The sequence below is a fragment of the Melitaea cinxia genome, chromosome 11 (assembly GCF_905220565.1).
Source record: "Melitaea cinxia chromosome 11, ilMelCinx1.1, whole genome shotgun sequence".
Taxonomy (NCBI): domain Eukaryota; kingdom Metazoa; phylum Arthropoda; class Insecta; order Lepidoptera; family Nymphalidae; genus Melitaea; species Melitaea cinxia.
The window spans coordinates 2,583,401-2,598,129 of record NC_059404.1 but is presented as its reverse complement, the minus strand read 5'-3'; the positions used below and the strand labels follow the sequence as shown (position 1 = coordinate 2,598,129).

At 38.2% G+C, this 14,729-nt stretch overlaps 1 protein-coding gene and 1 long non-coding RNA gene across 2 annotated transcripts; both read right to left on the bottom strand.

Moving 5' to 3' along the window:
• Positions 1–4,938: 4,938 nt before the first annotated feature.
• On the bottom strand, positions 4,939–6,440 carry LOC123657581. Its single transcript, XR_006743731.1, has 2 exons — positions 6,098–6,440; positions 4,939–4,968 (listed from the first exon to the last, which is right to left on the bottom strand). It is a non-coding gene; the product is annotated as an uncharacterized LOC123657581 (long non-coding RNA).
• Positions 6,441–8,907: 2,467 nt separating this feature from the next.
• Positions 8,908–11,059, bottom strand: LOC123657813. Its single transcript, XM_045593324.1, has 2 exons — positions 10,617–11,059; positions 8,908–9,568 (listed from the first exon to the last, which is right to left on the bottom strand). The coding sequence occupies exons 1-2, from the start codon at positions 10,941–10,943 to the stop codon at positions 9,080–9,082; spliced, it is 816 nt and encodes a 271-aa protein (XP_045449280.1). The 5' UTR covers positions 10,944–11,059; the 3' UTR covers positions 8,908–9,079.
• Between the last annotated feature and the right edge of the window lie 3,670 nt (positions 11,060–14,729).

Below are 14,729 nucleotides of genomic sequence, written 5' to 3'. Positions count from 1 at the left end.
GCAGCGGTCGTGCGGCACGCGCAGCACCCCCGCTCGCTCCTGCCTCACCTGCAGCGGTCGTGCAGCACGCGCAGCACCCCCGCACGCTCGAGCCTGCCTCACCTGCAGCGGTCGTGCGGCACGCGCAGCACCCCCGCTCGCTCCTGCCTCACCTGCAGCGGTCGTGCAGCACGCGCAGCACCCCCGCTCGCTCCTGCCTCACCTGCAGCGGTCGTGCAGCACGCGCAGCACCCCCGCACGCTCGAGCCTGCCTCACCTGCAGCGGTCGTGCGGCACGCGCAGCACCCCCGCTCGCTCCTGCCTCACCTGCAGCGGTCGTGCAGCACGCGCAGCACCCCCGCACGCTCGAGCCTGCCTCACCTGCAGCGGTCGTGCGGCACGCGCAGCACCCCCGCTCGCTCCTGCCTCACCTGCAGCGGTCGTGCAGCACGCGCAGCACCCCCGCTCGCTCCTGCCTCACCTGCAGCGGTCGTGCAGCACGCGCAGCACCCCCGCACGCTCGAGCCTGCCTCACCTGCAGCGGTCGTGCGGCACGCGCAGCACCCCCGCTCGCTCCTGCCTCACCTGCAGCGGTCGTGCAGCACGCGCAGCACCCCCGCACGCTCGAGCCTGCCTCACCTGCAGCGGTCGTGCGGCACGCGCAGCACCCCCGCTCGCTCCTGCCTCACCTGCAGCGGTCGTGCAGCACGCGCAGCACCCCCGCACGCTCGAGCCTGCCTCACCTGCAGCGGTCGTGCGGCACGCGCAGCACCCCCGCTCGCTCCTGCCTCACCTGCAGCGGTCGTGCAGCACGCGCAGCACCCCCGCACGCTCGAGCCTGCCTCACCTGCAGCGGTCGTGCGGCACGCGCAGCACCCCCGCTCGCTCCTGCCTCACCTGCAGCGGTCGTGCGGCACGCGCAGCACCCCCGCTCGCTCCTGCCTCACCTGCAGCGGTCGTGCAGCACGCGCAGCACCCCCGCACGCTCGAGCCTGCCTCACCTGCAGCGGTCGTGCGGCACGCGCAGCACCCCCGCTCGCTCCTGCCTCACCTGCAGCGGTCGTGCAGCACGCGCAGCACCCCCGCACGCTCGAGCCTGCCTCACCTGCAGCGGTCGTGCGGCACGCGCAGCACCCCCGCTCGCTCCTGCCTCACCTGCAGCGGTCGTGCAGCACGCGCAGCACCCCCGCACGCTCGAGCCTGCCTCACCTGCAGCGGTCGTGCGGCACGCGCAGCACCCCCGCTCGCTCCTGCCTCACCTGCAGCGGTCGTGCAGCACGCGCAGCACCCCCGCACGCTCGAGCCTGCCTCACCTGCAGCGGTCGTGCGGCACGCGCAGCACCCCCGCTCGCTCCTGCCTCACCTGCAGCGGTCGTGCGGCACGCGCAGCACCCCCGCTCGCTCCTGCCTCACCTGCAGCGGTCGTGCAGCACGCGCAGCACCCCCGCACGCTCGAGCCTGCCTCACCTGCAGCGGTCGTGCGGCACGCGCAGCACCCCCGCTCGCTCCTGCCTCACCTGCAGCGGTCGTGCAGCACGCGCAGCACCCCCGCTCGCTCCTGCCTCACCTGCAGTGCTCGTGCAGCGCCGCGGCGGCGGCCAGCGCGGCGGCGGCCAGCGCGCGCAGCCGCGCCCGCAGGCGGCGGTAGCCGGCCAGCGCGCCGTGCGCGCGCTGCAGCACGCGCAGCACCGCCCGCACGCCGCAGCACGCGCGCAGCACGCCGCGCCCGCCGCGCGCGTCCCCCCACCACTGCTCGCTCTCCTCGTTTATATCCTGGAAGCGAAGGTCACCTTGTGGATATTTTCGATCGTAAAAAAAAAACCTGTCCGGTATTTAAAAAGGAGACAGAAAGTTGATTTCATGCAAGTGAAAAATCAAAAGTAATGAATATTTAGTATATAGTAATTATGTATATAATTATAAATATAATATTAATAGTATTTAGTATATAGTAATAGTAGATTTACGGCGTAAACTTAGAATTACCAAAAAATATTAATGTTATAATATTATTAAAAACGACAAAAAAATTTAGGATGAAAAACGTATCCTCACCTCTCTCGAGAAGAGCATAATTCTTGCAAGCATGTTTCGCAGCGGCAGGGCCCGCCACAGAGCGAGTAAGTCTCTCTCTCGCAATCGCCCCTCCCCCACCGCACACCCCTCCCCTCTATCGTCCAGTTCCTCCCACGCTTCATTGTCTAAACATCAAAACATAATTTATATTTATTACTAAATCTTACTGACCGCGATTTTAAACGCGCGTTGTAGTAGTTGGATTAAGAGCATGCTTGTGATCGGTCAAGTCACACCGTTGCGTCAGACCCATCAAGCGCAAAGTAACTTACTTACATAGTTTATTTAACGGTGATAATTGCGTGCAAATTGCGTGTAAAATTGGCGTATTTTTAGGCACCCACTTGTGTACCTTTATGATTGGATACCTAAGAATTTGTTTAATAATCCACATAAATCAAAACGATGAACGTGCCCAAGTTAACGATACATCTTCTGCTCCTCTCTATATTTTACTGTATGACGTGTAACCATTCCAACTCACCCTCAGTAGCCTCATGCGCGGACTCGAGCACAGGTCGAGTGAGTAGTAACTCGAGCAGAGCAATAAGACGCGCCGCTGAGGACACGTCCTTCACTTGAACGTTTAGGACTTGCCCCGCCCACTGGACTGATCTTGTTTGCCTGCAAGGACCACAAGGATACAACTGTTCTGATGGTAAGTGATTACCGTACTCTATAGATCCCTGCACCAATAGGAACAGCAAGATCGCGTTACCGAACCTAACTCGCTGTCAAGATATCACAATCCCAAGAGCTTTGGATAAGTAACTCACCACGAGAATGTAACACTATTTGAAAGCAGTTTTATTTTGCTCCGATTTTCTGTAAGACTTTTATTATAATAATACCAACCACATTGCAACTCTTGCAACTTGCACTCCTTGTTAGTCTTAAGTAGTTATTTACAGATGATGATATAACATGATGTTGCTTATAAATTTTTATTATTCATCTGGACGTCAACCCTTGCAGATACGAGTACTCAAACCACATAAAATATTACCTGAAAAGATTGTGCAGCACAAAAAATAGATGATCATAATTCTCCTCGTCCAGCAAGGCAGCGGACAACACACCCGCCCAGCGCTGCAGCGCTTGAGCGTAAGAAGCGGGGGCGCCGTCACTGAACCGCAGCGCTTCAAATACTAGCGCCAGTGCCTCTCGAATGTACTCCTTTTCTTTTTTTACCGTCTCGTTGACAACTTCATCTATCTATAAACAATAAATATGTTATCGATCCAGGATTTATTTAGATAGGACAGTTTTTGTGATAATAATTTGAGACTAATAATTATAATTATTCTTAATATATTAGCAACATTTAAAAGAGTAACTAGAAAGTATTTTAACGAATTTCCGGACTAATGTGCAAAAACGTTTATTCTTTGTTTAAGCGTTTGGCAATCTTACTAAAAAAAAATTTTATTATTATTTGATTTTATTTTGATTTGATTTGATTGTGTAGATATTAAAAAAGATATATTTATTTGTTAACTAACTTACCTCACAATGTGTCTGCAGCGCCATATGCTGGTGATGGCAATATGACTCTTGTACATCTTGCAGTAAGGCCTGTAGTCGCATGCGCGCTATGGACAATCTTTCCCTATCGAGGTGTGCAACATCAAAAGTTGCTCTTAGGTTTACATTAGTACCACACGCGCACTTCTCAGATATGTTTATTGTACGCTTCTCTACTTTCCACAGAGTGACCCTCGATTTATCCTCTTCGACATATCGACAGCTAATGCGATTTCGTTCCCGATCAACTGCTATTAATGATGTTCTAAAAAAATCGATTAAATTATGAATTGAGAGAATAGAAAGAACTATAGTATACCCTTCAATGCAATAGAGAATACTTGTCAAAAAATTGACCTCAATATCGCAAAGGATTGTTTATAAAAATGTGACTACACTGACTATTACGCTTCTAACAATTAAATTATTCGTAAATTTATATATACTATTAATTAATAAAACTAGTTTCACAAAGTTAAGAGATGATGTTTTCATTGGCAACAATAAAAAACTATACATTTACTACACACAAAAAAATAATCGAGACCTAATTAGCCCATAAAAGGTTCAGCATAATTTAATATGCACCAATTCACCTAACAGATGAGCTAATACATGAATTCTACCCATATAATGCTTGATTGAAATGAGACATCTATAATGTATAAGTAAATAAAAACAGTTCATACAATATTAGAAAAGAAAAATAAACTCTACTCACCTAAAAGTAGAGAGCAAATCCACTAAAGGATGATCAGGTTTACATTGAGGTCCAGCCTCCACAATAGCCTCCTCTGCCTCACTAATCGCTCTCACTTCAGCTATTTCCTGTCCACCAAACAATCTTATTGCTTCTTCTATGGGCAAGCATTTTACTTTGATCTTGGCTGTCTCCTGAACCTTCTCAATAGGAATGTACGGTACAGGTTCATTTACTTCAAAGATTGGTGCAGAGGGCACTAGTATTTCATTTTCTTGTATTAATTTTTCACTTTCTTTGGATTCAAAATTATCTATTTTATTATTAGTATCTATGTCTGAGTTTTCAACTAAATTTGTATTTACTGTGTTAGTAATACATTCATTAATAATATTAGCAGCTACTGTAACTTCTGTAATATCTATGGCTTCTACAGGTTTAGCAATAGCTGATTCTATTTTGTCTGTAGCACATTTATCAGTAACTTTAGCAGCTTCTGTAGCTTCTGAAGCTGCAGGTAAATTTGTATTTTCTGTATCAGAAACAAATTTATAATTAATATTAGCAGCTTCTGGTGCAGTTTGTACTTCTTCTAAGATAACATTTGGTATGTTTGTTACTTCGTTAATAAAATTTGCCACCTGGTCTATTGTATTTTGTAATTTGAGTTTATTTTTATTCTTTTTTTTCTGAAATAAAATAAAGACATTGATTTTAACATTTTCGAAAAACCAAAAGTCAACAAATAAGCCCTTGAAGAATCAGATACATACATACAATCTATAACACCAAATTAATCAGACTAGCTTGTCAATAATAAACTCACTATTGGGAAAATTTTTACTAGAATTAATAATAATTAAAGAGCATTTCTTTATATATGAAAGCAAAGCATCAGTCATTCATTCAATGAGTAACAAAATACTACTAGATTTACCAACAAACTTGAAATTTTTGACAGAGGTAAATTATGACCAGAAGACATCAGTTAAGAATGAGTTTAAAGAAAATCCCACAGTAAAGAGGAAAAAAGGGAATATTGTTATTTTAGTATTTAAAAAAAATGCTTTGCATTTATTTATTTATTTATTTATTTATTTATTTATTTATTTATTTATTCTTTATTGTACACCACATAGAGTAATTTAATACAGGATTGTAAAGAAAAAAAAATTGCATGCACCCTCTGGTGTTAAAATATTATAAACGTTAAATAATATAAATAACATTTTTAAAATTTCAAACAGAATTTAAAATAAGACTTCCGGTTGAGAAATTCTTTGAGGCAAATTAAAACTTATAGTCAACTACCAATTTATTACCACTGTGATAAAACCGCGGGCCACGGCTTATAGGTAATCAATAAAACAAATGTATATGTATTATCTCTTAATTATTAAATCAACAAAAACACGGTTTATATATTATTTTCAAGAGAGTAACTGCGGAGTTCCTTGCCAATTCTTACAGAATCTACATACCGAATCAGTGGAAGCTTCACTTTTAAAAACAATAATCACTTAAATTTTTTAAGTTGTTAAATGACGATTCGAAGGTGCTTTTGAGACCTATTTGAATAAAGTTATTTTTGATTTAGATTTTGAATACACATATATTTATATAATTGTACACCCAATATTAATTATCATATTAGTGTTTAAAACATAATGGCATAACTATAATTCAACGCTTACAAAAAATTACTATGAATTTTAATTACTCTTTGTTCATTTTAATTAAGTCGCAAAATAAAATTAGTGCAATGTTATTGTAAACTAAGATGATTAATTTATTTTATTGAAAACGTTTGTTACTCACGTCTTTCGATTTTTCTTTAACCATAGTCGCCATTGTGATATATATTGTGGTTTACCATTAACAATGATGTTATTAAATATTTTGTTTGTTTTTATATGATCTACAAGTGTCATTTATTATAAGACATGATAAGACGTAACTTTGACGATCAGCTGTTTTAAATCGGAGCAAAACAGCAAAACCATGAAGTATAGAGCAAAACGATGCAAAATCAATTTGTCAAATATTACCATAGTAAAAAATCGATCAAACCATGGAATTGTTTTAATAATAAATTATGTTTATACGACTGTATATTAAATGAGTGTAAACGTAATATATACTAACGTTAAATAATTACATATAAAATGTATTAATGTCTTTTAAAAAAAATAACACGTACTCAGGAACTTTAGCACTGACAACTTTGAATCCGACGTCCGAATTCATTATGCATAGGTACTTTTCGAACAAATAGCACTATCCTACATATCATTACTAAGTAGCAAAATTCATAATGTTCTGGAAGGTAAACACTAGTATGCCTTTGGCTCCTAATTTTAAGAACTTTTTCAGCTACTCAAACTTCTTTTTCTTTATCAAGTTGTTCTAGTTCGTTGTGTTATGTGTATCGCACAAAAAGTTCCCTTCCAGCTGGTTCCGGTGGAACGATGGACAATAATAGGGGGTCCGAGAACCGTCTTCAGCTTGCTAAAGTTCCCTTCCAGCTGGTTCCGGTGGAACAATGGACAATAATAGGGGGTCCGAGAACCGTCTTCAGCTTGCTTCATCGGTCTGAACTGTTCTTCGTTAACTTTATTTCGTAGTTCCAATCACTCTTCCATACCAGGAATTGCTAATCTCCCGTAAAGTTTCCGTAATCTTTTTAGTGATCTTCACTCTTGTTCTAGTAAAACTAAATTCTTCTCTAATATCAAGGATATTGACGACGAAACTTCTGAAGGTCATCCCAGAGAGTCCCTTGAGAGTCACCCAAAGATGGTAACTTTTCTTATGGTCTCTGTCTATATCTGCCACCGACAGAATAACACGCGTTTGCATGGTTCAATTTTACTTAGAATCAGCCCTCACGAAAGTTTTGATAAAGACAGGTCCAGTCCAACAAGAATTCTCATATTTGAAAAATTTACGCACGTAAATTATTGTTAAACATAGTTAGGATTTAAGTTGCTCATATCCTTGTAAAACGATCTCTTTACTTCAAGTATTATTATGTTATAATTTATATATAAAACTAGCTGACCCGGCGAACTTCGTATCGCCTAACAGTCGATTCTTTAATTTTTTTTTTTTAGAATTTTTCTCTCCGTAAGAACCATCATCGTACTTCAAGGAATATTTTAAAAAAATAATTAGCGAAAAATTAGCAACACATTCAGCGACTCATTTTTATATTATAGATTTTCGTGTCACAATGTTAATTAAAATACTCCTCCGAAACGGCTGGACCGATTTTTATGAAATTTTGTGTACATATCGGGTAGGTCTGAGAATCGGCCAACATCTATTTTTCATATCCTTAAGTTAAGGGGGAGGGGATTAAGTGGGTTAATAATATATATTTTAACTGAGGTAGGGCACAGCAGGAATTCCCTGCTCAAAATATGAAGCAGCCCGACTGGGGAAGTACCTCGACCTTACAGAAGATCCCATCCAAATAATACTGTTTTCAAGCAGTATTGTGTTCCTGTTGGTGAGTAAGGTGACCAGAGCTCCTGGGGTTGGATTGGGGATTGGGTCGGCAACGCGCTTGCGATGCTTCTGGTGTTGCAGGCGTCTATAGGCTACGGTAATCGCTTACCATCAGGTGAGCCGTACGCTTGTTTGCCGACCTAGTGATATAAAATATATATATATGGTAAAAAACGTTTGTGGGGTAAGCTAGTAATTTATATAATTTGTTTTATGTCAAATAAATCTTTGAGACTTACTAATAGTTTAATAATACTTTCCAGCTCTAGTTATGTTATTTATAGAAATTAATTTAACTTTTTTTATATAATGGACAAACTATTGTCTTAGAGGTCACAAAACTTGTGTTTTAAATGAAATAGTATTTAAATTGTTCAGGGTCATTGTTTCATTCCAATGAGGAAAAATTTTAATTAGATTTATACTGCAAAACAAAATTCACGATAGGTATGTATTATGGAATTAGGTTCATAGTACAATATTCCTAACATTATAAAGGCTACTTAATTTGGAACTAAACTAAAATCCAATAAAAAAGGTGCTCTTATGACTCAATTTAATAATTTCTAACAAATGTTAAAAATAAATATTGTGACCCGTTGGTGACACGTGGTAGTGTTTTTAGCTAATCTGGAGCGAGTATCGATGGAGGTCCCTCTGGTACTGACCTCCAGGAAGAAGTTCGAAAAGTCCTAGGTATTTTAGGGCACATCGTGATCGGGCCAAGCGGTGAAATCGAACTCGCAACTTGTGGAGCAAAAAGCAGGGCCACAAAAAACTGCGCCAATGGACTAATCTCTAACTACTAAGTACCTCGATAATTTGATTAAAACTAGATAATCTCTTGGCCTGACTAGCAAATAGTATATTAGTAATCAGTGTCAAAACTTAATTCGTATAATTATATGCTTGTCACCAAGCTCAGCACTGATTTTAAAATTATATACTTATTACCGTATTAGTAGTTCGAAAGCTTTCGACGTAAGTTACAAAAATAACAAACATTGTTATTATCAAATTTTTATTTGTAACAATAGCTTTTTAACAAAATAACACTTAAATATCTAATATAAATTTAATTGTTATCTATATTTTATAACCAAGGTATAATACTATAATCATTAACCTATTTTATTTCGATTAGGTTATCCAGTCATTTTTTTTTTTAATATATATTCGAAAAAAAAACAACCAATTTTCAAGAAACGATTCGTTCTAGTAAAATATGATTTGGAACAAAAATCTTTTACCAAAACTTTGAGGATTTGGCCTTATACTAGAATTTTTAATTTACGCTTGTTCATGTTCTTGATACGTGATGTTATCATCATCAAATTGCTGCTGCTGGACTATAAACATCGGTGGTTTTATCTTCCCATTAACAGGCGGAGGGGACGATGTGAAACTTCTGGTTTGTGTTGCACTTTGCATTTTAGCATTAAACATTATGTTATCTATTTCATGCATGGCGATATCTCGTTGTCGCTCGTCTAACTTCCTTAACTTTTTGGCAAGCAATTGTCCATATAAATCATATTCATCCATGTCTTTTTTGAAGTCAGAAACTCCTTTTAAATAATCTGTTACGTCGTCCATTTCATTTTTTGCGTACATGTACTCGTTATTAACTTGAATTTTTGAGCCGGATGGTCTGTTTTGTCGTTTGTTAGTATGTCTATCGGTATTTGTATTGATGGTTGGACTGCTCGTTTGGTTATGATTGGTAATTGGCTGTCGCGTATTGTATGACGGGTTTTGGTAATTGCTACTTGATTCGTACTGCAACAAAAGGGACAGTATTTTTATAAATGTTACATGTGAATGTAAGTTAATATTGTAAAATATTATTTTAAAACATGAACATTAGCACAAAGCAACTCTAGTGGTGAAACTTAACTTGTTTTAGACTTTTTTAACCGACTTCAAAAAAAGTAGGAGGATACTCAATTCGACCGTATATGTTTTTTTTTCTTTTTTATGTATCTTCGAGGATAGCTCCGTCGTTGATGGACCGATTTCGATAATTCTTTTTTTGTTGGAAATGAGATATCCCTAGTTTGGTACCATGATAAAAAACCAGTATCTGATGATGGGATCCCAGAGAAATCGAGGGAAACTCTTGAAAATCCGCTTAACTTTTTACTGGGTGTACCGATTTTAATGATTTTTAATTTAATCAAAAAGCCGATGTTTATCATGTGGTCATATTTAAATTTCATCGAGATCGGATTACAAGTTTTGGAGTAATTTTTGATAATGCGTATTTACTAGACATTTTTTTGTCTACCTACGTTGTATTACTTGTCGATACAATTAAAGTCGGTTTTTCTTCGTTTGCCTGCAAACACAATTATTCAGGTGTATAATTAAAAAAATGAAACATTATTTTTTCATCAACGTCCTTTTTTCGAATTTTTACTTTATTTGTTTTTAGTGCGTTAAATTATGTTGCGATTTATATATAGATAAATATATTATTATATCGATAATTGTATTAATTTAGTAAGTAAACGGTGCAGTTGAAACTGGGTTGAATTACAACAACTTAATTAACGCTAACGTGCTTTCAAAATTATTGTTTTGCTTTAAAATAAAGAAAAAAAAGAAAAGATGTTGCTTGTAACGTTTGATCCATACAAATAATTACAATAACAATTGATCGAACCCGCGACCGCTATCGCAACTACCAGATGCAATGCAATGTATAAAAGCAGTAACGCTGCTGCTTTAAAAGTATAGTTCTTTTCTTTGTTACCACAAAATAAACTTTTTTCAACAGTAAAAGTCATGTTAAGCCAAAAATAAATATTTTTACTACATATTGTACCTCGTGATCCATTTGAGTTGAACTATCACATTCATATTTCCCGCCCAAGAAACTTTCCATCAGAGGATATGCAAACCACGTGATACGATATTCGCTAGGTGATTTCTTTTTTCTATTTAAGTGTAGTCTAAACGATGTCATTAAAGATTCTTTTTTTTTCTTCAAATCTATTATCGAACAAGTTATACTTAGATTATTTTGTATTCGACGCCATGCATCATTAACCTCGCTCCTGTTTCTGTGCAATGGATGTTTTGGGTCCCATAAAAGGTGTTCCGTCCGATAGTGGTCCAAGAACTCCAATACGACATCATTTGTCCAAGACATCACAAATGTTTGTACTTTGTAGGCCAAGCTCGAATTATTGAGTAAATACGTCTGACCAATACTGTCAAATTGGAGTGACTGGATCACGCTGACCAATCAGAATCGTTCGTTTATCCAATGTTTGTTTATGAATATATTGGCCAGAATGTACAGATAAGGTGGTCGATGTTTGTCATAATATCATTTGTTTGGTGGGCATTGTTGTATGGTTGGTTTTAATACGACAATGAATGTTTAGAAAATATTGTTGATTTGAAAAAAAAACACTGCTTAAAGTAATTTCTTAATAACTTTCGGTATCTAATACTGTTTGTTTTACTCTCTTTTATTTATTTCTCAAAAAGAGAATAATAAAAAAGTACAAAAAAAAATCTCAAGGATACTTGTTAATTTGTTATCACAACGCCACACTAGGATTTCGTGTGTTTTTGAATGTGAATAATAAAACTAGACTGATAATATAAAGGCCTGCTTCACCAGTTGATAAAGTTTATCCCGCAAATAAGTAATATTCCACCTTTGCCATCAACTCTATGTGTAATTTTCTGAACATTATTTCTTTAGTGCAATAAAGTATATAATACTAAGTCACGATTAGACTTCAAGAGCCGCCGTAAATTAGACCTATGCGGCCTATTTCACCCCAATTAATAAACTACTGCTTTTAGATTCATTTTTGCGAATAAAAATATCTCATCAATACAGTGTTATTGGATGAAGGAAACAAATAAGGAGATAAGTACCTACATATATTTGAACTTTTCATAATGGGCAATTAATAAATAAGCCACTCATATAATTTTTTTAGAAAATGATATTTATTTAACGTTTAATATCATTAGTGAATTAACTCATTTTTGCCTTATGAGATATTAATATTTTGAATCAATAGGTGCAAAAAGCTCAAATTTTGAATTTTAATTTATTTAATATATACTACTTACATCTTGATTTATCTCCTTTTTCCTTGACACCACAGAATTATCAATGGGAGCTTGTTTGAAATTTGTGTTAGAATTATGTTTTTTATAAAAGTACTATTGACTTAGGTTGTTTCCCAATAAATATGAAATAAAAATTAAAAAAAACCTACTAAAAAATAATCCTAAGTATTTCATCATTCAGTAGATACTTCTCATATTATATTTTTGTATCATGCGTAAGATATGATGTATATTTAAATACACATACGTCATGCGGTCAAAATACAAAGTCCAGTAGGAAATACAAAAGATTAATTTATAATAGGACGACCGCTCTGGTGTACTGGTGCGTGTGTCGTGTCGGCGGCGCCTTAACACGGATGGTCGCGGGTTCGATTCCCGTTCGGAGTGGATATTTGTGCTTATACAAATATTTATTTCCGACATGGTTGTTAGTCCTCCCCGCCGTGCTTCGGCAAGCACGTTAAGCTGTCGGTCCCGGTTGTTATCATGCACACCTGCTAGCGATCGTTACTCATAGTAGAGAATATATCCGCCAACCGCATTGGAGTAGCGTCGTGGATTAAGCTCTGATCTTTCTCCTACATGGGGAAAGAAGCCTATGCCCAGCAGTGGAATATTTTAGGTTGGAGCGATTGTCTTATTGATAAAAAAGTGTTTGTAATTATAGATTAGTAATTGCATGTATAGTCCTTTTTTTAATTTCTCTTGTATAGTTCATAATGCTCAGTGTGCCCAGTAACTATTTTAATTTTACCCTAAACTTTTGCTAATCTATCTTATACACAAAATTATTTAAGTTACTTATATTTTAAAACTATTTTAATTGATAATTAATACTATAAGTTTTTTTTTATAAATCTATAAAAAAATTACTCCACATACATCAAAGGTTGGGTATATGTGAAAAAATGATTGTGCTTTAGACCACACGATTGAATTAAAACTTATCAAACGTAACTTTCTCTCTTTCTATTTTCACTAACTTAGATATCCTTCTCAACTTTCATTCGCCTCATCCGATCAAACTTTTCGTAACGCTCTCGTCATGCATTCACCAGCTTACTCCCCTTTTTATATACAACTCGGTCGGTAAACAAGCGTCGGCTCACCTGATGGTAAGCGATTACTGTAGCTTATAGAGTCTGCAACACCAGAAGCAGCCGTCCCTATTCCCAATTCCTCCCGGGAGATCTGGTTACCTTACTCATCAACAGGAACACAACACTGCTTGAAAACAGTGTTATTTAGCTGTAATCTTCTGTAAGGTCGAGGTACTACCCCTAGTTAGGCTGGTCCATATTTTGAGTAGAAAATTTCCTGCTGTGCCCTACTTCAGTTAATCCCCCATATCAAGCGTGCGAATAAAAGATTTACTGCAAAAAATATAATAGTTATTATACTGCTTCGCTAAAATTAGTCAGTCATGCTATGCATATATGTAACAACTTGTACGATCATGTTACACTGTTACAGCCATAAAGCAACACGGAGGGGAGTAGCCATTGCGTCTGCTACCGATACAAAATTGTCTGTCATTTTTTGCGGGGGGAAATGACACACATGCACACTTTATCTAATTCCCACACAAAAATAATCGTCTGTTACTACGAAACTCACACATACTAAATTAAAAACACACTTACATTTTTCACACACACATAGATACATTCTGTGTCATTACAGTATAATGACACGCCGCAACTACACTGGCAAGTTTCTTACAGCCATGGTTGTAACAACTGTCGATATCCATTATCGATAAATTCAAGTACTCGGTTGGGGAAATTAGGTTTTTAAAGTGATACAAAGGTAAGATGTTATTATAAAAATAGGCTTAATTTATTATATACTACAAATCAAACATCTTCATGTAAAATAAACGATTATAAAGAGTAAAGATTTGATTGTTTGTTTGTTAGCATTGAATAGGCTCCGAAACTACTGGACCGATTCAAAAAATTATTTCACCGTTGAGAAGCTACATAATCCTTGAGCGACGTAGGTTATACTATATTTTCAAAAATATTAGGGATCCTTACTAAAACTCCAATAATGTAACCCAAGGGATAAAAAAAAATAACCTAAAAAATTCCTTACATTGCGTACGCTGCAAAAACTAATGATAATAGAAATATTTATATATAGTAAGACTTTGTACAACACATCATTATCTACAATAATTGTATTTGCTCGCAAACGAAAACAAAACTGACTTCAATTACATCGTCAAGTAATACAATATACGTAATATATACGCGTTATCAAAGGTTACTCAAAAAGTTGTTATCAGATCTCGATGAAATTTAAATGCGACCACGTGATAAACATCAGCTTTCTATTAAATTAAAAATCATCAAAATTGGTCCACCCAGTCAAAAGTTCTGAAGTAACATACATAAAAAAATACAGTCGAATTGAGAACCTCCCCTTTTTGGAAGTCAGTTATAAAGTGTCGCGACAGCCTATGTCTAACTATTATAATTATGTCACAATACGTTTGGTGCAACGTTGTTGTGCCAAACAATGCCATTCTACAATATACGATTTAAAGTTAACATACATTTTGAGGAGTTGATGATGTACACGGTGATGTCAACGAATTGGCAATAAGGAGCGTAACACTAAGGTCATCATAAGATGATAGCTTGTCATCTGCTAGATTTAATGATTTGTTGATGACTCTGAAAGGATGGACATTGTTCATTTTCAAAGTTGATAAGTCTAAGCTTCATTTCACTACTATGACTAAGGTCAACCGTATCTTGATTACCTTGTACATGAGACAAAAAAAACTTACGGGACAAAAACAGTGTGGCGTTAGTGTTGGTTTGGTGCCCTC